This window comes from Macaca nemestrina, chromosome 1, assembly GCF_043159975.1.
Source record: "Macaca nemestrina isolate mMacNem1 chromosome 1, mMacNem.hap1, whole genome shotgun sequence".
NCBI classification, from domain to species: Eukaryota; Metazoa; Chordata; class Mammalia; order Primates; family Cercopithecidae; genus Macaca; species Macaca nemestrina.
Genome location: NC_092125.1, coordinates 113,170,199 through 113,197,303, shown reverse-complemented (window position 1 = coordinate 113,197,303; position 27,105 = coordinate 113,170,199). Strand labels below are relative to the sequence as shown.

The 27,105-nt window shown below is 42.3% G+C and overlaps 1 protein-coding gene across 3 annotated transcripts in view; it reads right to left on the bottom strand.

Annotated features, from left to right (window-relative positions):
• Positions 1–1,023: 1,023 nt before the first annotated feature.
• LOC105479059 (notch receptor 2) overlaps positions 1,024–27,105 on the bottom strand; it is a 189,885-nt gene continuing 163,803 nt past the window's right edge. For all 3 annotated transcript variants that reach the window (XM_071069751.1, XM_011736858.3, XM_011736856.2), the window contains exons 21-34: positions 26,668–26,852; positions 24,890–25,022; positions 18,504–18,740; positions 15,711–15,823; positions 14,507–15,012; positions 12,818–13,165; positions 11,815–11,957; positions 11,414–11,624; positions 10,887–10,983; positions 9,148–9,316; positions 8,220–8,521; positions 7,312–7,459; positions 6,557–6,654; positions 1,024–5,643 (exon numbers count right to left, since the gene is read on the bottom strand). In XM_071069751.1, the coding sequence (XP_070925852.1) occupies positions 4,255–5,643; positions 6,557–6,654; positions 7,312–7,459; positions 8,220–8,521; positions 9,148–9,316; positions 10,887–10,983; positions 11,414–11,624; positions 11,815–11,957; positions 12,818–13,165; positions 14,507–15,012; positions 15,711–15,823; positions 18,504–18,740; positions 24,890–25,022; positions 26,668–26,852 (4,079 nt within the window). In that variant the 3' untranslated portion in view covers positions 1,024–4,254. The remainder of the gene's footprint in view (positions 5,644–6,556; positions 6,655–7,311; positions 7,460–8,219; positions 8,522–9,147; positions 9,317–10,886; positions 10,984–11,413; positions 11,625–11,814; positions 11,958–12,817; positions 13,166–14,506; positions 15,013–15,710; positions 15,824–18,503; positions 18,741–24,889; positions 25,023–26,667; positions 26,853–27,105) is intronic.

Genomic DNA, 27,105 nt, shown 5'->3' with positions numbered 1-27,105 from the left:
TGGGAGTGTCCTGAGTTCTCCCCGCAAAATCAAAGGCTAGCATTCAAGACTTATAATTGCAGGGGCCGGATGTGGTCAGCCACCCAATGGCCTGCAGCCTGGATCCACTGAAGCAGGTTTTCATTGAGCAATTTAGTTCCCAAATAGTTTGCAAGTGGCAACTTGAGCTCTGAGTGGCCAGCCTGCACAGGTGATCATTCCTTAGCTCTCAAATTCATTTTATTCTTCCACCATTATAAAACCCAGTATGAAGACTTAAATATGTTTTATATAAAATTAAAACATTCTGAACATAATCAATTAATGCTAAATTACGTTAAAACCTTAAGTGTGCAGATCTTGAACAAGGCTCCTTTATCTGCTTAGCAGAAGCATATCCTAAGATTTCAAGTCATTTAAAAAAATACTGTTACCATTTATAATAATGCATGTGTGATTGATAAGTTTCTGCAAAATAATGGAAAATGGAAATAAGATGCTAGGGTCAATATGAGACTGCTAATGCCATACATATTATCAACATCAAGTATTCATGTTCAAATATCTGACTTTATAAATGTATGAATGTGAACTTATAACAAATTTATACACAAAATATTATTTTATAATCCTGTATATTAAGTTCTATGCAAAGTTCACTTAAGGAATATTACAAACCAATTGTTTACATAACAGCGTAATTAATATTATTACTTATATCCCAATTCCCAATTCTTGCTATAGCAACTACTTCGCATTTCCGTTGGAAGGCACTTTGTCCCTGAGCAACTGTCTGTTTGTCACCAGCTATAGCTAGTGCACAGAAGAGTGCTCAGTTTTGTGATGTTTCCTATTTGACAGATGCTTTTTCCCCAGGATCATTTATTTATGATCTAACTAAAGGAAGAAAAAAGGAAGTTTGATGCTAGGCTTTGTGGGATTCAGAAAGAAAAGAAAATTTGCTCTCTCAGCAAATTATGACATCATGAGGTAACACTGCCAGGCCAGGGATGCAGTACTGGAAAATAAAAAATACAACACCACTGAGCTTGGCAAACCTTTTTTATTTTGTGATAAAAATGCTTTCATATAAATTTCATCTTAACTACCTTTAGAATGAAACGGAAAAGTAAAAACAAAGTGTGCATTTTCCTTACTATGTTTAGTCAGGAATATGCGGTCATTTTATTGGTTATTGGGTTTCTCATACAAACAGATATAATATCACTTTTAAGAGAAATGTACACAAGGAAGTAACCATAGTACCAGTTATTAGTGGGGGCCTCTGGGTACATAAATGTATCCTCCCAAATAGTCATCATACATTCACTGTATTCGTTAGGGCCAAAATCCCTAACCACCTCTCAACAAAACATTATACCTTTGGTTCTTTATTATGCAAGAATTACAAATTGTCAAATTCAATAAGATGATACAATGGATTTCAGCAACACAGCCAATTGCTTATACTAAAATCTTTAATTCTCAGACTCTCTTTCCCTCATACCTCTGCCTCCCCCACCTAAGAAAATGATGCTTAAAACAAAACAGAGGAAGCAAATAAACAAACAAAAAACCTATCCCCAAAAGCAGGCAGAAGAGGAGTCAAAGAAAGAATGTATAAAAATAAAAATAAACCAAAAATAACAGGGGAGGATCTATACATGGCATAAAAGATGTATCTCATAAAAACCGAGTCTCCAATTCAGAACCCAAATCAGAAAGTGATTATCCATCTTACCTTCCCTTTTATTAGATACCACACAATTCAAGAGTTCTTAAAACCTAACAGATCAGTAAAATGTTTGAAAGGCAGTGTTGTCCTCCTCATCACTGAAACCTGTTGTCTGTAATGACAGCTTTCACATTCCCTTTCTCCAAACCCAAAGGATCCGAATTAAAGTATTCCAAGAAAAAGAAACAAGCAATTTGGTCTGACATCGTGCTTAGGGAAAAGGGAGGATATAAAATATCCAGTGGCTGGATCAGCAGCTGATATTTTCAGAAGTGGGGCTGGGGCAGGAGGGCAGGAAAGGGCAGGAATGCTGTGGTCCACAGAGGCCCATGCAGAAAGGTTTTCCTCATCTATGAATAATAAATGGGTCCAAGGACAGAGAGTCACCATTTAGAATGGTAAAATGTTTGCACACTCTGAAAGAGGCTGACAGGATGTTGCCACATGGAGAGAATAAAGCAGACAATGAACAAACTTAATCTGCTTATCTCAGGGCAGAACTAATTATTTTTGTTGGTTCAATAAATTTGGATAGGACTGAAAAAACCATTTGTAAACTATCATGCTAACAGACACACAGGGTTTCCATACGGGGCCACCAACAGACATATTAGGTAAGTGGGAAGCACTGATGTATACTTGCAGCCACAGAAGGAATGAGAACTGTCATTCAAACCAAGAGTCAGGAATTCACCTGTTAATAGCTACAAAATGCCCAGGCAGAACTTATTTTGCAGGTGTCATGGGCATCACAGTACCTGACAAAAGTGGCAGTGTAGCCATGGACCAATTATTAACCGGCCCAAGAAGAAGAGGAAGAAAACTATTATTTTTCTACTATTAACTAAAATGCTTCTGCCCTTAAAAGAGAGTCAAGGAAACTGCCAAGAGCATGAATACAAACAGTGGGTTCAGGTGAGGGGCAGTCACAGTGTGAACAATGAGCAAGTCTGTAGTTGTCCATTATCATCTAGAAGGTGACTCTAGGAAAGGAAAATGTTCTGTTGAGTTTCTATGTTAGTTGCCAAAGGGAATGCCATGGCCGCTTCAGAGGAAAAGAAATGGTAGCAGAAAACAGCTATATAGTTCCTCCTTTTCCAATCTTCTTATAGGGCTGTCTTGGACCATAGAAAACAAGTCCAACTTTCCATTTCCTGCACTTAAACACAAAGTCCACGTCTTCAGTGAGAACATACTGGGTATACCAGTAACTCAGACCACAAGTGTGAAAGAAAGATTGGTGAGCAGGTCTTTAAGCAGCAAGATAATCAGAAAGTTGAGACTGATCATCCGACAAAAGGAAGACAACTGTCAATGGGTCCCTTGGGCTAAGGAAAGTTCAGTCCTAAAGAGCAAGGGTACAACATTTGAGACAGTGTCTTCTGTGGAGATGAAAGGAAAGGCTCGACAGTTAAGACTAGTTTCATATGCTGGGAGAGTGAGTAAAACAGGCCTAGAGTGCTCAGATCTGGGACAAATATGTTCCATACACGCAGTCAATGGAATGCTTGGTAGGAAGTAGGGGACCTGTGGGTGGGTAGCCGGCTCTTGCACAAGTTAGCTTGTCGCTTGGTCATTCCAACATTCCAAACCTTTTTCTGGTTTTAAAAAAGTAGGGAGGGTCATAGTAACTAGACCATCAAGGATAAAACGTCACACTGACCAGGCCCATACACAGAAAAACAACAGACTCATACCCTTCCTCCTGGTAAAGTTTATATGAAGACCTGCACACAGACAAGAAAAATTAAGGTGTAGCCTCTTGAAGGGATCTCCTGCCCCCAAAATTGGTGGAAGAAAAATATTCTGCTCCCCTTCTCTCTCCAGGAATGATATATGCAGGAGAACATAATACAGTATGTCCATTTTCTAAAGAAACATACTTGAAAGGTTTATGCTGAGAACCATACCAAAGTAAACCTCGTGAGACTCCAAGAGATACTGGGAAGACAGGAGGGGAAAGGAGACCAAAGTTTCTTTCATGGGCCGGAATGATTAAAAACACAAAGGTCTTGCCCTATAACATGCTGGTAGGGCTACAATCATGGAGAGGTGCAAAATCGAAAGCACCAAATGAAGACAAAAGAATGTCCAAGGAGGAGAAGATGCATAGGTCAATTCAGGCAGAATTCCAGGGCACAATTCCCAACAGGACTCTAGTGTAGAATCTTCTCATGGATATGGCAGAAGCCCGCAGGGCTTAAAACACAGTCAAGGCTGCAAGAATGTCTGGGCTTCAGTAAGCATCCATCTTATGCTCCAAATAGAAGAGAGTAAACATGGACTCAAGGCTTGTATTCATCTCGCATTTCCATAAGCTTGTCTTGATTATTAGATTAGAATAATCAATAAGCCTTGCAGATACCCAGTGAAACTGACAAATTGCTTCTCTTGCATTATCTGAATAAAAGCATCTTCTCTTTCCTACCTCTAGAAGCTGGCTCCAGAGATTTCTTCATTTCTCTCCCGGATGACCTTCATTTGTTCCTCAGCAGCATTTACAAAAGGCAGTTATGTCTCTACACTGGAGGTGGACTCTTTCACGCATAAACCTGCATGTTGTTGTGTGGTGGCTCAGACATGTGTGTCCCAGGTCCCCGTTGACCTCCTCCAGCACCCCCAGGGGTAGGGCTGGTGGTCACATCTGACCAGTCAGAAGCAGAGTGGGGTGATGAACTTGACCACTGGTCAGGAGACTCTGGGGATGGTGTCAGGTAGGGATGCTCACCCTGGAGGTGACCACTGTGACTGGGTGTTCGCTCAGAAGCATTTGAGGAAGCATAACTGTGCTGTGAAGGGGGGGTGGGGTACTTGCCCACAGAGGCTGGGAAAGGATGATAGGCTGGGAGAATGGTCTGAGCTACCTGCCCGTCCTGTTGGGGCATCATGGCAGTGGGGAAAGCCACACTGGGCAAACGGGCCATTTCTGGAATCTGGTACATGGTGGGCAGGGGGCCCGTAACAGCTGGAGGGCAGGTGGACTGAGGCTGGGGAGCCCCCGCTGGTTGGGCAATACTGCCTTTAGGGATGAGCTGGAAAGTCACAATGGGGGGCAAGGGTTCCCGAGGGGTGGTTATGTGCTTCCCTTCAGGTGGCCTGCTCTGGGGAGCTATGCTAGGGTGGGTGCCCTCCGCTGGAGCCAGGACCATACCAAACATCTCATTGTACTGGGTTTCATTCACCTCCATGCGGTTCATCCAGTCTGCTGGGACTGGGACTGGATGGAGCCTACTCAAGCTTCCAGCACTGCCACTGCTTGGGGGCACAATGTGGTGGTGGGATAGCAACTGGCTCACTGAGGGAAGCACAGTGCTGGCCCCATGAGCCAAAGGCTGCATTTCATGAAGGTTAGAAAAAGACAGTGCATGCTGGGCATGGACTGAGGCAGGAGGGGCGGCAGTGGCCAACATAGGGTTGGGTGAGGCCTGTAAGATCCCAGGGGATGTAATCATTGGAGAGGATGTGGTATCGGAAACGTATGTGTGAGGAGATTCTAGGGAATCAACAGGAGATAAAGTTACTGAACTCTCAGACAGTTGGACCTTCTCACTCAGAGACTTCTTCCTCCTACTACCCTTGGCATCCTTCGCCTCCTTAGCAAGGTTAGGGAGGCTAGTGGGCATGGTATTCTTGGCACTGGGCCGTCTAGACTTCTTGCCCATTGGTGTGTGCTTCAGGCTGAGGAAAGATCTGTTGGGCCCACAGATGACAGGTGAGAGAGCAGAAGTCAACACGGTGCCTGGAGGGCTTGGGGTCACATTGTATTCATCCAGGAGGCGCACAATGTCATGGTGCATGCGATCCCGAGCCACATCCCGGGGAAGACGATCCATATGGTCTGTGATGTCTCGATTGGCAAAATGGTCTAACAGGATCTTGGCTGCTTCATAGCTCCCCTCCCGGGCAGCAAGAAACAGCGGTGTCTCTTCCTACAGAAAAGGCCCATCACAGAACACGTTAACACTCTTGAGAATATAGCAGTTTTTCTCAGTCTTTCTTATTATCACCCCCTTAGACATGTTTTCCTAATTATCTCCCCGATGAAATATTAACATCACAGATAGGCTGTGCCTCTACCAGTGTACTGAATGTATATCTGTGATTTATACATAAAAAGAGTAAGATTATTTCACCTCTCCTCAAAAAACAATTTTGCACCTTAGGAGGAACATCTCTTTAGTTGGGAATTCATAAAATAAAGCATGCCCCTGAGCCAGAGACTCACTTAAAAGAGTACTGAGCTTATCAAAATAAGGTTCTAATAGGAAAAGGAGTTAGAAATAAGAAAGGTAGGAAGAGAAAAAACTAAGGCATGCACAGAACTGGGAAAAATAAGGGAAACAGTGAAAGAAATAAGAGACAAAACATGTGCAAGAAAGGACTAAGATAAGGAAAATGAAGAAAACTGAGAGAAGATGAATGACAGAAGGAAGCAGGACAAAAAACTCAGATGGAGAAAAATCAAACAGGAAAACATCAGGGTATCCAAGGATAGAAAAAGCAGCAGCAGGAGGGAAAAAGAAAGAAAACAAGAGAAAAAGAAGTGACTATGAACAGAAGAGACAGCTGGAGAAAAGGAATGTCAGGGACAGAAAAGGTTACACCAAGCTATCTATAGCCAGCCTACTGCAAGCTGAATACTGAGAGGGAAAAGAACTCCATCCTGACACATGCCTGGACAAGCCCTATATTCTCATCAAGCTCTCCAAACCCAGTGTCTGCCCAAACTGCTTCCATCTTTGTCTATACATATCACAAGAGAAGCTGTAAGGAGAAATGGGAAGGGGCTTATAACTGAGGCACTGCTATGAGCCTCCTTAAACTCAGAGCCACAAATTGTACCTTGTTGTCCTGCATGTCTCGGTTAGCCCCATTTTTCAACAGCAAAAGAGTCGCCTCCACATTATTGACAGCAGCTGCCCAGTGAAGGGCAGATTTTCCTGAAGGGGAGAAACATTTTTATAAACAGACATATCATACTCTTAGTAAAAAACACACCATGACTTGTACAACGAAACTTTAAATTCCCCAGAGATCAGCAGGAAGCAGTTCTCTGTAGGGGTCTATAGGAAAAACCAAAGTAATCTCTTCCTTTTCCTCTGTTCTAGAAATACTTCAGTACAGGCTGCCTAGCCTGCAGAAGACCTCTAGGTGAAAGGATCACTCGTATGAGGTATTCATGTCCCCTACATGGCAGAATCTACCCTGTTACATACTGAAGACAAAAACCTATGTATTACATGTCAGAATTTATATTGAGAATATTCCACAACTCTCCTAGAGAAGTCAGCTCTCATAAATCCTCAAATCAAGAGTGGTATGCCTAGGAAACTACATGGGAACACCTTTCATGTATCTGCTCTGAGGTCCAAGAACCCTCATTAAAAATCCCTCATTTTAATTAGGGATCTCCTACTGGCTTGGATCTCTGAGTTCAGCATGTTAAAGGAAGAATGAATAAATGCATGAATGAAAGAATGAGTGAATCTCCCATGTATTTGAATCTCAGACAGTTCTTTAAGGGTCATGTAACCATTCCCCCTCCTCAGAGGCATGCTTTGCAGGTAAGAATCCAAATCCCTGCCTTTCATCCCTACCATGGTCATCCACTGCATTCACATCTGCTTGACAGTTGATCAGTTCTGCCACCATTCCCTCCACAGCCAGGCGGGCAGCCAGGATCAGGGGTGTAGTACCATCATTCATCCTGGCATCTAGATCAGTTACTCGGTTGCGAATCAGAATCTAGAAGAGGAGAAAATACAGAAAAGAGAGTCACCTGGATGAAGGAAAATAATGAAACTCAGTGAAGAAACAAGGGCATCAGAGCTGAGGCTACACTGTAGGTTCTCAGAGGGGAGGGAAAGTCTTGTTATCTTTGTGCCCAAGATTCTATCGTCATCAATCAATAAATAGTTGTTGATTGAATAAATAAACAAATACGTGCTCAATAAATAATGGCCGATGTAAAGTGAAGAGCCTTCTACTTCCTCAGGAAAGAAGAGGGATGTGGGGAAATATCACAACTTCAGTCAGTCTACAGTCTAAGGTGATTCAGAATGCTTCCGATTTCCTCGTAAGGATAAACAGGCATCAGGGAATATAATAGGAACTCAGGTCAAGAAAACTGCCAATGAGCAGCTGGAAGCCCATACAGTCAGGCCAATCCATAAGCAGTAGTGGATACAAGTCAAAGGCTCCAGAACAGGTATCACTCTCATCTAATCTATGCATTTGGGAAGCATCTTGGCACAACAAATTATCACTAATAATCAGAAAGACTGCTGTTGTCTGCAGTTGGCTCTATCACTATCTTCCTATATAGAGCTGGGTCAGTTTGCCTGTCTCCCTTCCCACTTTCCCATCTAGCAGGCATGACTCTAATACCTGCCCTAATCTCTCAAATGATTGAATAAATTCAATGAGATATTAGTTCCTTAAAAAAGATAAAACTGTACAGAGCCATAGGAATTATTATTCAAGTGACTCTTCTCATGTTCTTTACCTGGAAGACACCTTGGGCATCAGCTGCCACTGCAGCATGGAGGGGGCAGCGGCCCATGTTGTCCTGGGCATTGGCATCTGCACCTGCATCCAGGAGACGCTTGGCAGCATCAGCCCGTGAGTAGCGGGCTGCAAGGTGCAGGGCCATCTCACCAGTCCGGTCCGTCTGGGCCTGGAGGCTGGCACCTTGGTAGACCAAGTCTGTGATGATGTTAGCAGAAGAGTCCTCTGCATCTTCATCTTCATCACTCAAATCTGAGCTGCCTCCTCGGAGAGAAGCCAACATTAATGGGGTGCAGCCATCTGTAGGAATGGAAAATTCCATAAAGTACTCAAGAAGGAGAAGGCAGTTAACCCTATCTTCAGCTTGAAACAGCTCTATTTTAGTTACTCTTAGGGGCAAAGAATTCCCTGCACTTCTTGTAGTAACTGGTTATTAGTTTCACATTTGCTACGTTTTCCTCTGATAACATCGTTTCTGTAAAGAATAATGGGAAAGTACAAGTCTTTTTAAGCTGGGGGTTCTTCTCTAAGTAAAACAAGTTTTTCTGTTCAAGTTTAAGTGATATGTTATTTTAATTGGACATTTAAAAATATGTAATATTAATAGAGCAATTGATATATTCATAAGGTATTAACTAACTATCCTCTGCTTTGGGATATTATTTTTCTATCCTACTACAATCTAACCCATTTTATCAGCCTGTTTAGTCTCAACACACTGTACGTGAAGCAATGTGAAATCCTTCCCTTTCTGAGTTGATAATTTCTTCATGGCTACATTTCTTAAGCATTCATTTCCTCAAGCTGATTTACAGTCTGTGAAATTGGGAAGGGGTGTATGGCTGGATGGGGCAAACACAGGGACAGCAATGTGGAACCATGGGCAGACACAGCCCAGTGAAGAGGGGAAGAGGCCGGGTGCTGACCTGGGCCCCGGACATTCACATCCAACACATCCACCTCCTGCTCTGCCTGAGGAGGGGTGAGGGCCAGCGATGGTGTCCTACGGATGTCTGCAGCTTCAAGGTGCTGCTGTGTCCATGGCCGTCGATCAATGGGGTCGTCTTCTTCTGAGAGTAAGGCTTCATCTTCAGCCTGAAAGGTGAAAACAACGCTCCCTATCAATCTGGCCACCACCAGAAACTGCTAATGAGAAGCTGTCCAGAGCCTCCACCAACCCTGCTTATCTCTCATTGTTTTCTCTCTTCCTACTCCTCCACCTCTCCGGAGGATTACCTCAGCCTTGGTTTCCCACTGCTCTCGTGATGTGGCTCCTGCCTACTTTTCCTGCATCATCTAGGCAATTCCCTTCCCCCATCCCAAACTCTAGGCTTTAGCCTTTAGATCTCCAGAGCACCCAATTCTCACTTTTCCTACCCTCCACTAGAAAGTAAACTTTAATTCTTCTTGTTGGCCCTAAAAAGCATACTCTGCTCACCTCTGCTTAACTGATCTTGTTTTAAGTGCTTACATAGTATTACATGGCCATCTCCACCACCAGGCTGTAAGCTTCTCGAGAAGGCAAAATAAGCCTTGTTCAACATTGCTTCCTTGTACTCAACATAGCACCCAACATGTAGAAAGCACTCAGGAAAGACTATTCAATAATAATTATGATAATTTAAAAGCAGCTACCCTTTACTGAACACTTAGTACATGACAGGAAAGTAGATAAGGCACATATGCCAACACAACAACCCACAGAGGAAAGGGTTATTATTATCTGCATTTTACAAGGAATGATAATTACAAAGAGGTTAAGTAACTTGCCAGCTACTAAGTGGCAGAGTTTTGGATTTGAATCCAGTTCTGATATTAACTAAAGATTAGTTACTATCATAATTTCTTCACGGCTACATTCCTTAAGCATTCACTTCCTCAAGCTGATTTAGAGCCTGTGAAATTGGGAAGGGGTATATGGCTGGATGGGGCAAACACAGGGACAGCAATGTGGAACCATGGGCAGACACAGCCCAGTGAAGAGGGGAAGAGGCCAGGTGCTGACCTGGGCCCCGGACATTCACATCCAACACATCCATCTCTTGCTCTGCCTGAGGAGGGGTGAGGGCCAGCGATGGTCTTCTTAACCATCATGCTCTACCAGCTCCCAGCAATGCACAGCTGTGGATGGATGGTCTCCTTTTTCATGTCAGTCTCAGCTCAATCTACCACTTGCTTTTATATGGTTTTAGTTTCCTGGGCTCAAAGTATGGAGCCTCCAATGTCAACGTTTTGCCATGATCACTGGCTTTCGTTTTGCCAATGTCAATGATCACTGGCTTTCTTCTACTGCTTAATTTCATCTTTTCTTATAGAAGGAGAAGTACCCATAAAGGATAAGGAAGAGACGTGGCCATGAAGGAATTGCCATCTACACACACCATTCCTGACTTGACTACTGCCAGCATGACACTAAAGGAAAGAGACGTGTTTGTTTTAATATTTTTAAAGAGTTATTCTTGAAGAGTATACATAGGTAACCCAAGGTCATCAATGTCCTAAGGATTCCTGCTGTTTAAAAGAACCTAGGATAGTTATTGTCTGGGTAACATATAAAGACTATCACTCTTTACTCCCATTCAGGACACTCTGGAGCTAAAGGACAGAAATTTGAAATGTAATCAGATAATGTCTGACAATGGTGGTTCTACCATGGCCACCTCACCTTCACTTTCTTTGGTTGGGGCCCTTCATCATCGACCCAGTGTTCACTTGTTCCAGAACCAATTAGGTTAGCTTCTGAGACTTGCACTGAGAGATTTCTAATACGATTATAAAAATAAAAAATAAGAATGGCGGTTATGTCATAAACTAATAGAGCGGTTTTCAACACTTTCCATCATGACACACTCCCATAGCTCTATTACAATCTTGCAGGGTCTTGGCCCAGAGAAGATGGGCAGTATTTTTGTGACATTCCCTTGGCATTCATCCTTTCCCTTCCCACTGAGCGTGAGCTTACAACAAAAGTGCACCTCAACACAGAAGCTGGGTGGCACTGTGATAATATGCACAGAATAGATGCACCCAGGCTCTGACTGTGGTTTCAGTCACTCACAAGGCATTTAGAATCACGGGCAGTGGGAGTAAATGTCCAGAGCTTAGAATTTAAAATCATGATTCAACAAGATACGCTTTTCTAGTCATCCCTACTTATACTGTGAATAGTGGCTTGTTGGCAACGCCTCTTACTTCAGCCCCACAGCATCCTGTCCCACTGGCTCACGACGCTTGTGATTGCTTGCATCTCGGCGAAGAGTGAAACCTTCAGGCAGCCAGAGAGAGCCATGCTTACGCTTTCGTTTTGCCATGATTACCCCCAGCAGAATAATAAACAGAATGATGACAACAGCAACAGCAAGGAGATAGAGGAGCTGAGTGCGTTCTGGAGTCAGGGATTCACCTGAAAGTCCACAGAGACAGGGAAAGTGCTGAATAAAACATCAACCTCTCAATGTCAGCATTAGATTCATTTAGAGGGCAACTTTGACCTCAACAGTTCTGAAAAAATAAGAGGGCTACATAATGAAAATTGTTCCCCCAACTGACACTCTCCCCCCGCCACCTTTCCCCTTTACACCACTGCCACTCACTGACGACAGACACGAGAGGGTATGACAGGGTCCCCTGTATGGCGTGAGAGGCCAGGAGAGCTGCTGCTGCATCTGTGTTCTTGAAACAGTGGTCTGAGTCTTGAACACACTGGCGGTTGTCAATTTCCAGAAAGACTTTAGAGCTGTGGGATGCCAAGGGAGAAGCAGAGGAGGAGAGATGGGGGTAAAACAGAAGAGTGCAGGTCAGGCAGAATGTGTCATAAAGGGTGATGGGAGCCTTCCTTCCTCCCCTTCAGCATCAGGTCCCTACCTCTGGCATGCTGCTTTAAGACATATCTCAGAAATTAGGATATTGTCCCTTGAGATCTTAAACACTAATTCCCACATAGAGGATGTCCCACCTTCCTTAGTCTAGCTGACCAAAGCCTTCTGGCTGAGGCAATGCATGACAAAGTGAGAAGCTGTTTTCCTCCTGAAGGTTTCAGTGGTCTTCTTCCATTCTGTCCTACCTACTCAGTGGTACTTAGTGCTACTCTAAAAATACATCCCTGTGCATTTTTAGTCCTTATTTTCCTTTGTCTGTGCATTGGTATCTCAGCTAGTTGGAGGGTTGAAAGTTTGAGAATATACCAACAAAGAGTGAGGTGTGAATGACAGAGCAAGTGAAGATCATTACCTGTGTCAAAGAGACGTATATTCTAAAGAAGGGCCTTGACAATAAGGCAATGATTAATGTACAAAGGAATGTCACTAATAAAGGGATGTGAGGCAACTCTGGCAAAAGGTTATGGATTCTGGCATCCGAGAAGGCCTTCCAGGCATCCTGCCTTCTGTGTACCCCAGTCCACTTTTCAGGAGCCCAAGATCAAGGCACATCTTTACATTTAAACATAAGTACTGGGGTAATGGGTTTATCTTAAGTGGTGGGCCATTCTATTTGTCTGATATTTGCATTTCTATAGGTTGAGTTATGACATGTGCTACATATCAAAGTGCTAGGCTTCATAAAATTAGCCTTGAAGTTCAGAAACCAAACACTTACCCAGCCACCTCCTGCTCTTGTTCACCAGGAATGGACCTGCGTGTCATCCTCTGTTTCTTCATGGCAGCTGACTTCTCACCATAATAGGGGTACACCATGAGCTCCCCCTGGGAGTCCCGCTTAATGCGCAGGTTGGTGTGGAGCAGGGTCCCCAGTGCCCGCAAGAAGCTGCGAGCATCCTGGAGCAGCTGTTCAGGTGGCATCAATACCACAATAACCAGGGTACCCTCTGCCAGGTTCTCAGGCTGGTCAGCAGCACAGTCCAGCCCATCCCAACCACACTCCTCACTGTTGCACCCCTGGTCACAGTGGTTGTCTTTGAAGTGGTCTGCACAGTATTTGTCATACCTAGGTAAGGGGAAGCAGAGAACAGGAGAAAGGGGCTCAGATTAGACTGGAGCTCTATTTGCTTTTTCATTTGGAACTAACTGTGGATTTTCCTACCCATTTTCTGTGGCCCACACCCAGGACCCAAATGCCCCACAAAACCTTCTTTGCATCTCCTATCCCTGATGTCATAGGGTATGTATAGTCTACGCCACTCATCCTTGTTGTGTACTTCCTAAATGAAGAACATTGTACTCACTACGCTGCAGGAGCTTAGGGACTCCCAGGCAGTTTACAATCCTGTTAAGTCAGGTTTTCAAACAAAGCTGCATATCTGAAACAAAAGTCAGCCTGGTTCATGCTTCCTCTACTTTGTATCCATTGTCCCCAATAAGGTAACAACGGGCTTTAGGAAGTGAAAGATGCCTCTAGAAACTTGATAAATGACCCTGAACCATTGAGAGTTGCCATAGAGAACCATATTAACATGACCCATTTCTTTCCCTTTCAAGAGCGAATCCCAGCTACAGAAGGTAAAGGGGGATGGGTATGTCCTTGTAGCACACCAGACCTTACTTGTACAGGCTCTTTCAATATTTGCAAAAGGAATTAGAACCCCTAAACCTAAATGATGTACAAACTATTTCATCTACACTCTCCTCTCCTCATACCCTACCCCTTGATATTTATACTATTTGGTACAACTTTTCATGCTATCTCAATCAAAAGATTAGGAGTCAATGAAACAACTTGCTCTGGCAAGTTCTTTAACCCTTGGGCCTAAGTTCTCTCACCTATGAAAGAATGTTAATAATACCTATGCCTCATGGGTTGTTGAGAATTAACTTGGATTAAATTAGATGGAATGGCTAATTAATAGGAAAGTTCCTAAGTAAACCATACAGCATCCTACAACTATAACAATTAAGACCAGGAGGGTTCACAGGCCTAATCTAATTCATGCTTCCTGATAAACCTGGGTGGGGAAAAACAGTCTTAGGGAAAGGAATGGGGTGAAGAGAGAGATACAGACCTTTCCATCCATCCTGCAGGCAGGTTATGTGAGAGGCTGCTTGAAGTGGGAAACACCACTTCCAAAAGTTATATCCCCCAGGAGGTCACGAAGGCAGCAGGTGAGAAGGCAGAGATAGGCAGAGAGAGAGGGTCATTATGCAATGAGCATTCCTGGCCCTTTGTCAGCAAGGGAGAGCACAGGGTAGTGTGCGATGGGACAAGGCTGGCACCATCTGAAAAGCAGAGGCAGCTTAGGCTGAAGCACTGGAGTGGTTAGGAGCAAGAACGAGAAACTGAAGTGTGTTAGTGACAGTCCCCTTCAGCTTCTGGAAAACGTGAAGCCCTTACTTGCATGTCTTGCTGTTCCCCTGGCATTCAAAGTTGTCAAACAGGCACTCGGCCGTGTTGCACAGCTCATCACACTGGTTGTTGATATAATCCCAGCAGGGAAGTGGGGAGGAGCAGTTGGCCCAGGGGTTCTCCATGGTGAGAGAACAGTCACCCCCATCCCACTGGCAGGCATGGCTGTTGCAGGCCTCATCACAGACGCCATCACGAGCTTTGTCGGCACAATATTGGCTCAAACAGGTGGCAGGAGGGGTGCTGGGGGGTGCCGTGTAGAGTTCACAGCGGCTACCCCAGAATGGCGGGGCACACTGGCAGGAGTAATAAGGAGGCTGGCGCTGAGGGTGGCAGCTGCCCCCGTGCTGGCAGGGGCTACTGGCACAGCCTGACTCGCAGTCCCGGGGGTTGGGGCAAAAGCAGCGGGGTCCAGAGGCGGTGTGCACACACTGCTCTCCTTTCCTACATTTCACTTGTCCACAGCTGCTCTGGCACCTTGCCCCGGAAAATCCCTGTGGAAATCAGTGAGGAAATAAAAATGGCATTGGTAGGAAAACAGTCATATTGGAAGTTTTGGGTTTCTAGAAAACCTCCACATCTCACTACTCCCTTCTGTACTTCCTGTTCAGCCCAAGCCAAGGTTACTAGACAGGTTTCCTTTTGGTATCTCCCGAGGCATAGGGATCTCTTGTTTTGGGAAGGTTTCAGCCTCTGGCAGTGATAAAAGAATGGGTATAGCAAAGAGCTAAAATTAAGCTTCCCTCTACTTTAAGAGACAACTTGCTTCCAAATGGTTCCTGCTAAAGAATGCAAGCAGAGCAGCATTTCCACCAACTCTGGCCCAACCTGGGCAGTGAGATTACCCTCCAGCATGGGGCCAAGAAGCCACATACATCAGCCCTATTTTCAAGGGGGCATTCCACCACTTTTTATGGTTTTCCCTTAGTTTTTCTTAAGACTGACAGTCATGGATTGGAAAGCTCACTGTTTCTGGGAGTATCTAAACAGCTTTTATTTACTTTTGTTTTTGTTTTGTTTTGTCGCCTGTAAACAGCTTTAAATGGAAGAACCCAAGTACTTTCTTGTGAAAGAGCAGAACTGAGAAATCTTCCCATTTGGAAGACTGATTAAACCAGGTTTAATCTCAGTTCTGCCACAGATTGTATGGAAGAGACAATGCCCCTTCTTAGATGAGCAACAGGGCACTTACCGGGGGACAACGGCAAATGAAACCATCAGGCATGTTACTGGCCACAGCACAAGTCCCTCCATTCAGGCAGGGCATCTGGGGACACACATCGACGAAGGTTTCACAGTGCCGGCCTCAGAAAATAAAAAATAAAAAAAGCTTTAAAAGGCAGAAGTAGTCACTACAAGTTACTGAACAAACTTTGCTGGGATGGGAACTAGCCATAGGTGGAGCAAGTGTGAGAGAATTCAGTTCTAAGCCTGTGGTAATCTGAGCATAGGAAGAAAACACTCACTGTAGCTCAGCATGATTGGCCTGTCACTGGCTCAGGCCAGTCCCTTACTCTGTCTTGCCTCCACAATAAGTACCAACTCACACGACAGTATGGGTGAGAAAAGTGACTTAAATCCCACCAAAAAAAGAGAAATCACACTTCAGCTTTTTGAAGTCACTTTAGCTTTCATAAATTGCAGGAAACAGTTGAAAAACTATTCATTGCATTTTGTTAATGTCATCTACTTCATAGGAGAGGCTATACCAGGCCAATATATTTAAAAGGTGATTTGCAGCATAGAGAATTTTCATCTGTGATACCTCATTTTAATCACTTTTTGGCCTTTCTGTAACCTAACTCAATTCCTTAAAATGCAGCTTGATTTTCCTAGAGTTAGTTTCCTCTAGGAATAGTTCCAAAACAGAAGGTCCCTAGGGGCCACTGCTCCAAGATAAAGAACGAGGCAACTGGAACCACAGAGGAGACGCAGGGCACAGCTGGGACTCCTGGTCAATAGCAGGAGATAGGCCCCACCTGGCCTGTGGTCACTCGGGAAAGAAGAGGTAGCTTTAAAAATGAAACAAAAATATAATGTTTTTGGCCAATGAGATCAAGCAGCAAGAGGTATAAATGTTTGTCTCTTCAAATCACAGCAGCAGCCACTAACCAAGAGCAACCACCACATGGACACAGCTTGGTGGACCACCAGTCCCTTGCTGTTTATCTCTGCAACAGCATCCCACAATAATTGTGCTCAATGTATTCAACAGATTTTTTTTTTTTTCATTCACAAATGTGGAAAACACACAAACACTACTTCCTGGCTGTGGGACACTACTTCAAAGTGGTCTCCATTCCTTCCTTCTCCTGCTTCCCCCTTACTTTGCAAATGCTTGTCAGTGTTTCCAGAGAAAAAAGCCTCAGGGGCAATGAAAGAAACGGGAGCCAGTTTTGCTTCGTTGGCTTTCCAGCTGCAGTATGGCCAATACGAGGCTGTAGACAGACTGTTCATACTCATTCTGTTCCACATTGCCTCAATAGCTATTATGTTCACAACGGACTATTTCTTTTTGGATGTTAGTGTATCCAGGGAGCTTCCATATTGCAGAATCCCTATTCTTTTTTTTTTTTTTTTTTTTTTGAGACAGAGTCTCGCTCTGTCGCCGGGGCTGGAGCGCAGTGGCCGGATCTCAGCTCACTGCAAGCTCCGCCTCCCGGGTTTACGCCATTCTCCTGCCTCAGCCTCCTGTGTAGCTGGGACTACAGGCGCCCGCCACCTCGCCCGGCTAGTTTTTTGTATTTTTTTAGTAGAGACGGGGTTTCACCGTGTTTGCCAGGATGGTCTCGATCTCCTGACCTCGTGATCCGCCCGTCTCGGCCTCCCAAAGTGCTGGGATTACAGGCTTGAGCCACCGCACCCGGCCTAGAATCCCTATTCTTTATAAAATTCTAAGATGGTAAGGTAGCATATCTTTAAAGTTGGAAGGAAAGATGGCTGAAGATGGGCTCAGGATATAGCAGAGTTCAGCTTGATGAATTGTTTGTAAATAGACTATTAAAGCCTATTTTCTGAATCCCAAGGAATCTGATCACACCCTCCGTATGAGAAATACAACTACAGACCCCAGGAAATGCATGATAATTTTCAAATCTGAGTATCCTGCCACATCTGGATACAAACAACTATTTTAGTTCCCAACAGTCACCATGCTGCCCTCTCCAGAAGCAACTAGTAAGTTCTTGTGACAAGACCCCTATTCTGAGGCAGGGCTTGGTCATCTTCATGCCCTGTGACGAAAGAAAGAAGCTTGGGAACAGAGTAGGAACATGGCCCAGCCTTTACTGAGCAGGGCATTACTTGTGACCACTGCAACTTTTCATTTCATACCCATATCAACGATCCTTGGTTAAAGACACTTGAATTTGGACCTGCTCCCTTTAAGTATCTAAGCAGGGTCCTAAGCTTCTCTGAGTCCTAGGAGTGGAATGATCACGGTGGCAGGAACTACCCTGTAATTCAAGCCTCACATGTCAAAGGAGGCAGGGCAAAGAAACCAGAGTTAGACGTAAGGTTCCTTAAAACAAAATGTTATTTTGTTCAGATGAAAAGAGTTCTGTGAATGAATGGTGGTGATAGTAGAACAACAATGTCAATGTACTAAACAATGCCACTGAACTGTACACTGTACACTTTAAAATGACTCAGATAGTAAATTTTAGGTTTTGGATATTTTGCCACTATTAAAAAATGTTATTTTGTTCAACTACTTTCAATATACACTGTAAAAAATATTCCTGTCATAGCATGATATAATCAATGCACAACAAAAGAATCTCTCAGGAAAAATTAAAGGTAGACACTGATTGTAACATCCATAGAGTACAGACCAAGAAAAAACTGGCTTTTAAAAATTAAGCTACTGTTGTTTTTCTTATATAAGAAAAGCTTCACTTGGGTCTGGGACAAGTCACAGGGCCCAATTTGTTCACTAAAACCATCTTCCAAGGCAGAGTGGCCAGGAGGCTAGAGAGCTTCTCACCAGTAAAGGCACTACGGCAAACACACAGGTAGTCATTGGTGAGCTGTATACAGTCCAGGCTGCCCTCAGAGCTGCAGGGGTTGGAGAGGCACTCGTTGATGTCTCCCTCACATCGCTCCCCAGCAAAGCCAGGCAAGCAGCGACAACTGTAGCCTCCAATCCTATCCACGCACTGACCACCATTAAGGCAATGTGGACCCCTGGCACAGTCATCAATGTTTTCTTCACAGAGTAGGCCTGGAGGAAAGAGAAGAGGCACAGAATTATGAAAATCCTTTTAACCTGCTTTCCAGCAAGGGATAACCACACTTGTTGGCATTTTCACAATGAATCAGAGTATACTCTTCAACTGGTAGTGGGACCTTGTAGTTGGGCAGGGCAAAGCACATGCTTTATTCATGACAGCTGTCATCCTTCTGGTGAGTTGTACAAGTAAAGGAATGAACACACTAGAGCTCCACATGTACTCTCCCACACAATCCAGTGAAGTAGCACCCTATGGTGTAGGTCCTATTATTTGTCCCATCTCAAAGACAAGGAAACTGGAGCTCAAGAGAGGCTCAGTAATTTTTCCAAAGTATAATCTAAAATATAAAAACAGTCCAAAAAAGAACATAACAATAAATACAGTCATGCAACTGTATAATGACATTTTAGTCAATGCAGGCAGCATACACAACAGTGGTCCCATAATGAAGCTGAAGCTGATAAATTCCTGTTGCCTAGTAACATCATAGCCTTGTAATGTCATAGCACAATTACTTTTTAAATAAATTCAGTGTAGCTTAGGTGTACAGTATTTACAAAGTCTACAGTAGTCTACAGTAATGTCCTAGGCCTTCACATTCACTTACCATTCACTGACTCACCCAGAGCAATTTCCAGTCTTGCAAGCTCCTTTCACGGTAAATGCCCTATACAGGTATACTATTTTTTATCTTTTATATTGTATTTTTACTGTACCTTTTAAGTTTTCTACGGTACCTCTTCTTAAATATGTTCAGATACATAAATACTTTCCATTGTGTTATAATTGCCTACAATATTCAGTTCAGTAAAACAAGGTGCAGGTTTGGAGCCTAGGTGTGTAGTAAGCTATACTCTCTCTGTTTGTGTAATTACACTCCATGATGATTGTACAACAATGAAATTGCCTAAGGGCGTATTTCTCAGAACATATCCCCACTGTTAAGTGACCCATGACTATACATAGGTTATGTAAATACATTGGTAACAATTGGAACTGAATTTTGAATGAAATACATTTTTAAGTTTTATAATCACTGGCTTTTTTCTGCAATAGTGTGTAAATGCACCAATGCTTTTTATTTAACAAAAATAGAGGATAAATTTCCTGCTGAGAGTTCAAAAGTTATTCCATTTAAAATAGGACTCATTTAATGTACTATAGCTATAAATGAGCCATCTAGTATGAATATCTGCATACAGTGTCTTAGAAAGAAACAAAAGAAATCAATGACTATTCTAGAAATTATTCTATGATTAATTCAAAAAGGTACAAAAGAGGCCGGGCGCAGTGGCTCACGCCTGTAATCCCAGCACTTTGGGAGGCTGAGGCAGGCGGGTCACTTGAGGGCAGGAGTTCGAGACCAATCTGCCCAACATGGTGAAACCCCATCTCTACGAAATACACAAAAATTAGCTGGGTGTGGTGGCACATGCCTGTAATCTCAGCTACTCGGGAGGCTGATGCAGGAGAATCACTTGAACCCGGGAGATGATGGTTGCAGTGAGCCGAGGTCACGCCACTGTGCTCCAGCCTGGGCAACAGAGCGAGACTCTGTCTCAAAAAATAATCATAATCATAATAAAAATAAAAACAGGTACAAAAGAAAACAGTTCTGTATTCCTGCCACTTGCATTGTAGCATACACTAACAAAAGCAAGATTATTTTTTAAAAAATGTAAAATAAGGCCCAATTTTCAATAGCAATTACCAAATTACCAAAGATAAAATACCTAGGAACAATCTTAACAAGAAATGTGTTACACTTATATGAAGACTACTTTAATAGTGTCCTAACAGACACAAAAGAGACTTGAATAAATGGAAAGACATACCAGGATTTGGTTAGCAAGATTCCTCATCATGAAATTGTCAGTTTTCTCTATACTGATTCATAAATTTAATGAGACCCCAATAAAAATTACCAACAGGAATTTATTAAGACAAGCTGATTATAAAATTATGTGAAAAATAAACTGTAACTATAACCAGAAAAACTATGAAGAAGAAGATCCTTAATTGGAACAGAAAGTTATTGGTGAATTAATAGAATAACAGAGAAAATAAAGTCCAGAAGAATACCAAAAATACACATGGGAATTTAGAATCTGGCAAAGGTACCATCTCAAATCATTATATAAAAAACAAAATATTCAATAAATTGTGTATTAACAAATGAGTAGCCATATGGAAAAAGTACTTGAAGAAAATATAGGAGAATTTCTTTACAACCTTCAAGTGTATAAGATGTTGCTAACTACAACTCAAAATCCAGAAGCCATTTTAAAAATGATAAATTCAACTTGATTAAAAAGTAAAAGTGTGCACTAAATATCACTATAAAGAAAATCAAAAGATAAAAAACAACATACTGGGAAAATATTTGTTTTTTTAATATCATAGCCAATTTCCACAAAAAATTAAATCAACAACTTAATGGGGGAAAAAAGACATACATATATATATAAATATATATATAAACAGAAACTGCAAGAAAAGGAAAAGAAATGATTCTTAAATTAAAATACATTCTCCACCTTAACAAAAAGCCAGTATGCTGATATACTGAAATTACTGATTAAAATTATAAATGTATGTATTACTCAATCCAGCGATTCTATTTCTGAAAATTTATTTTACCAATATGCTTATATGCCTGCAAGATAACTGAAATATCTATCATGATGACACTGGTTAAGTAAAATATGGCATGCCTGTAAAAGGGAATTCTGTAGCTATAAAAAATATTGAGGAAGTTCGGGCCAGGCGTGGTGGCTCATGCCTGTCATCCCAGCACTTTGGGAGGCTGAGGTGGATGGATTGCTTGAGGCCAGGAGTTCGAGACCAGCCTGACCAACATGGAGAAACCCTGTCTCTACTAAAAATACAAAATCAGCTGGGCGTAGTGGCACATGCCTGTAATCCCAGCTACTCGGGGGGCTGAGGCAGGAGAATCACTTGAACCCAGGAGGCGGAGGATGTGGTGAGCTGAGATCGTACCATTGCACTCCAGCCTGGGCAACAAAAGCAAAACTCCATCTCAAAAAAAAAATATATATATATATATATAAAAAATATATATTCCTACACACATCATAATCAAACTATCAAAAGATAAAGAATCTTAGAGGCATCAATATATATATAATATATATAGAGAGAAGTATATATAGAGGAGAGAGAAGTTCTATATTTTGATATGAAAATATCTCCAATTAAATAAAAAAAATCAAGTGCAAAAAATGTGTCTAATGTTCTATCTTCAGAGTAAAAAGTAAAGGAAATAAAATATTATTGCATTTGGCTTCTCTCTACATAAAGAAAATTTTGAAGGATACAGTTTTTGAAAAATTCTAGAAAGAAACACAAACAACTAAAAGTGGTGATTACGTGTTTGTGGGAGAGGGAAAATTTGCCCACCAGAAGAGAGATGGGAATGAGAAGTATTTTCACTGTATACTTTTCTACGTGTGAATACATTTTTGGTCTATATGCATATATGCATATCTCACCTTATACATAGAGTAAATTGAAAACAAAAAAGTAAAAACAAAATCCAGTATATGCTCCCTATCTCAAAGAATATTTGATATTTAGGGATTGCTAGTAAAATGAACATAAATGTGTATTTCCCCATCAGAATGGAACCACCAGAAATAAACAGATCTATCAAATGAGAGAGAACTCAACCTCAGCCTGAAGCAAAGTAATAGGAAGAGGCAGAACTGTTACAGTTAGCCCTCGACCTGGGAAACTGGAGGGACATGTAGGCAAAGATCCAAGGCTTAGAAATACGGTGACACATTGTGATGACTCTCACAATGGGGTTACAGGACTTTAGAGTTTCCTGGAATGTTTACTAATGGCCAGAGAAGTTAAGTCAGGATGAAAAAAAAAATACTGTTCCACATACCTAAACAAGCACACATAGTAAAATAATCCAAGGAACTGTAAGTAGGATAAAGTCAAAGAAATTCATACCTACACATATCATAATCAAACTATCAAAAGATAAAGAAACAATCTTAAAGGCATCAAGAGAGAAGCAATGTATCACATATAAGGGAACTTCAACAAGATTAACAGCATATTTCTCATTAAAAACCATGGATATCAGAAATCAGTTGGATGACATATTCAAAGTGCTGAAAGAAAAAGACTGTCATGATAATATCGAAACTAGTATTCTAAGCCATCTTTACCACAGGATTAGAAGAGACAAAAATTTTGTTTCCTCCTGAAATGATCCATTCTAGGACTGGACATGTCTTATTAATTAAAAGTTCATGGTATGGCAGTGATTTTAGAGTTTGATGAATACTCATGTATTCTCCTATATTTCCCAGCCTCCCTTGAAGTCATGGAGGCCATTTAATAATTCTGGTCAATATACTGTGAGGGACAGTGATGTGTGTTGCTTCCAGACTGAGCTAGTGAAAGCTGCTGTATGACCCTTCAAGTCTGTCTCTCTTCCCTATACTGTGGAGGCCTTGGAGGCCAGATGTTTCAAACTACATATCTGAAACACAGAGAAAGGTAGCCCAACACATATTCGACTTTATCTGAGTGACAAAATCAGTGTTATATTAAGCTCTGAGATTTGAGGTTTAATTAGCTGCTATAGCTTGAAGTTTGACTCCTCCAAACCACATGTTAAAATGTGATCTCCAATGTTGGACATAGGGCCTAATGGGAGGTATCTGGGTCCCTGGAGCAGACCCCTCATGAACGTCTCAAGGTGCTATCCTTGAGACAATGACAGCATTCTCGCTCTATTAGTTCCCATGAGAGCTGGTTGTTAAAAAGAGCCTGGGATCTCCCTCCCCTCTCACTTGCTTCATCTCTTGCCATGTGATCTCTACACATATTGGCTCCTCTTCACTTTTCACCATGAGTGGAAACAGCCTGACGCTCACACCAGAGGCAGATGCTGGCACCATGCTTCCTGTACAGCCTATAGAACTGTGAGCCAAATATACCTCTTTCGAAAAATAAATTACTTAGTCTCAGGTATTCTTTTATAGCAACATAAATGAACTACGATAATAGCTATCACCAGAATCATAGCTTGTCCTAACCAGTACAATTTCTCAAAGGAACAAACTAACAATGAATTGGAATTAATTTCTACTCAACCATTGATTTCTAGAATAAAGAACAATTCTCCTTTTTGCAGGACCATTCTTCAAATACTTAAAGACCGTTTCTCCTTAGTTTTCTTCTTCCCATTAACCTCATTCCTCAATAACGAGCCTACTAGTAGGGTACTCTCCTATTTTAATTTAGTCAAACTCTGATATCTGGGAAGGCAAATTATCAAACTTTACTGACAAAAAGCTCTAAGGCAATACAAATACTTCTCTGGCACTCTGTTCTCTTTAACACTAATGAGAATGAATTTGTCACCAGTGTGGATGGCCTTTAACATTTTTTTCACAGGCTTCTCAGAGTAGGCCCCATCATAACTACATCTCTTCTGATAAACAATACTCAAAACTCTTTCCAAGGGATGGTTCAAAAGCAGTGTCAATGTTCGCAGCAGAATCATGGCCCTACCACTTAGTTGAAAAGCAGTGGCAATGCCCACAGAAGAATGATGGCCCTATCACTCACAGTCCATGGCTGCATCTCTCATCAGGCCTTACTGCAATTCCTAAGGTAGAACCTTGCACCATCAGTATCCTCCCCTGAGGTGATGAAAATAGGCAGATATTTTCATTTCATTCATTCCCCCACCTTATAGAGGTAAGACTTGGCTAATTTAAAAAATACATAAGCAGGTAAATGTAAATTGTTTATTTTAGAGGTCATTAGTTGCTTTTCTGTGAAGCAACAAGAAATCTTACTGACCAAGCTAATTTTGTTATGTTATGTTAATATTGTATCAGTTCCATATTCTGTGTTTCATGGAATATCAAGATGCCAAACAACCGGATAAAACTGAGAACATAAATCACAACATCAGAGTTAGCAAGAGATGGGAGAATAAAATGGCTTGAATTACTAGGATGCAGAACTAAATGCTTGGAATGAAGCTAGTCTTACTATCTTTGATTTTATAAAATCCCCTGAACACTAAGAATGGTTTTATAACTTAGACAATGCCCTCGATGGAAAATGGATAAGGATGATTTCATACCCCGAGTGCCTGGTGGGCAGGAGCACTTGAAATGGTTCACAAGGTCAATACAGGTGCCTCCATTCTGGCAGGGCTGATTCTGGCACTCATCCACTTCATACTCACAGTTGACACCCTGATAGCCTGGGACACACTGCCATGAGGAAACAAAAAGGACAAGAAATACTGGACCATTACTGGAAACAGACCATGAGAGCAAGTGAGATCTGGAACATTTCTGTGACTCTCTTCCACCTCCCCACTTAGCTTTTGTATGTCTTCTCTGGAGCCATCACACTCTCTGCTAATCATTCTACGCAGGGACAGAAAACCCGCAGCTTACTGGCATTTACCTATTCCTCCTCCAGTTGAAAAAGGCACTTTAAAGGGAAGGCAAAGACTGAATACAATGAAGGATATTTCAGATTTGACTTGTGTGCAAACCTTTTGTTCCTCCCAGGTACAGGTTTCCTCATCTTTAAAATACACATTCCTCTGTATGTGATGAGGACCCTATGACTCAGTCAAAAGGCATATGTGGATGGTAGCACAGACATGCAATTATTGATCTCCAGGTTTAGGAAACTGCATGTATGTGTGAGAAAATGGTTGGGATACGGCTGGGGGTAAAGGGAGGTGGGTCTGGCTGGCTGTGGTGGCTATAGGGGTTGGAAGAATTTCAGGGATGACCAAGAAAAAGGATATGGCTGTGAGGTGGCTTTATTTGGACACTTTGACAGGTTTGCATGTGGGAGAAGTCTCATATAGCATGAGACCTTCCAGAGGGGTAGGTGGGTAAGAGGAAGACAGCAAGTAAACTCTGGGAAAGAAGGATCAGAGAGGGAGTCTAGGTGATGTCACTCAGCAGCCAGTGGCAGGAATCTCTGGGTCAGAGAGCTCTAAAGGCCAGCATCAGTCTGGGGTCTGTATGGCCCCAGGGTTTATTTTGTCCTACTTATACTATGGCTAGCAGATTTTGGCTGCTGTTTTGCAGGCTATGCAAAGCAGGCAAGCTCTAAATAGTTAAAAATCTGCTTATTTGAGCGCTATGTTTAAAACAACTGGATGTGTCAAAATTTGGGTTTGGTACTGGCAGGCCTTTCAGCTAATGAGCCCCAGCCTGCTGTGAATAAATAAACAACCCAGGGGCCAAAATACAGAAGCTATCATTGGCTCATTCATATAACAATAGAGAAGCAAAGCTTTTCTCAGTGTTGCTTGGTGGTTGGAATTGGTATCAAATTAATGTCTCAGACATTTTGCTAATATCTTGCTTGCTCTAACCATTATCAGCCCAGACATTAAAATAGTGACATGTCCCTTGAAGACACATACTTCCTCCAATATGTACATGTAACATTTAGCATGAAGCTATGGGGAACAGGATGAGCAACATTTTTTTTGAGAGAAAATTGCTAGTTGACTGATTAATGACTGCATACAAAGGTGACAGGGGCCAAAGGAATACTCCACAAAGCAGTTTTTCCTATCTCAGCTGCTATTCAGGGAAGTGCGGACTGTTATGTTGGGTGAGCCTGTAAAATGTACTCTGGTAGTGACTCTTGGCTCCGAATCCTAAAAGCAAGCCTAAGGAGCTGGGATGGTTCCATACTAGGGACATGTTAACTTACTGCACAGAGAAGCTGAAAGAAACAGTGGTAAACACTATGATGGGGATTGGTAAAAATCTATAAATTATAAATATAAGATACAAGCAGCTAAATTCAATATATCAGTGCTCAAAACAGTTGTATGATCTCCTGGGAGGTCCATGACCTCTGCTTGTTCAGTGTCCTCACCTCGCATCTGTATCCACCAATGAAGTCACTGCACGTTGCCCCGTGCTGGCAGGGGTTGGACGCACACTCATCGAGCTGTTCCTCACAGTAGCTCCCAGTATAGCCCAGGGGGCACTGACAGTAATGTGTGTTGCCAGCATTGATGCAGACACCTGAGTGCTGGCACAAGTGTTCAACAAGCACACCTGGGAAACCCAGTGAGGAAGAAATGTCACAGAAGAACATGTGACACATGGGGTTCAAATCAACCAATGAGCAAGTAAACCTAAACTGGCTGACACATCAAATCTTATTCTTAGCCAGTTCTTCACAGACCTCAGTACCAGATGTATATTAAAAATAAACCCTGAAAGTGGAATATACCTTAGTTTCATTTCAAATACATTTCTTCCTGGAATCTCTGAACCTATTCCTCTACCCTTACATCTTCTATCTTGA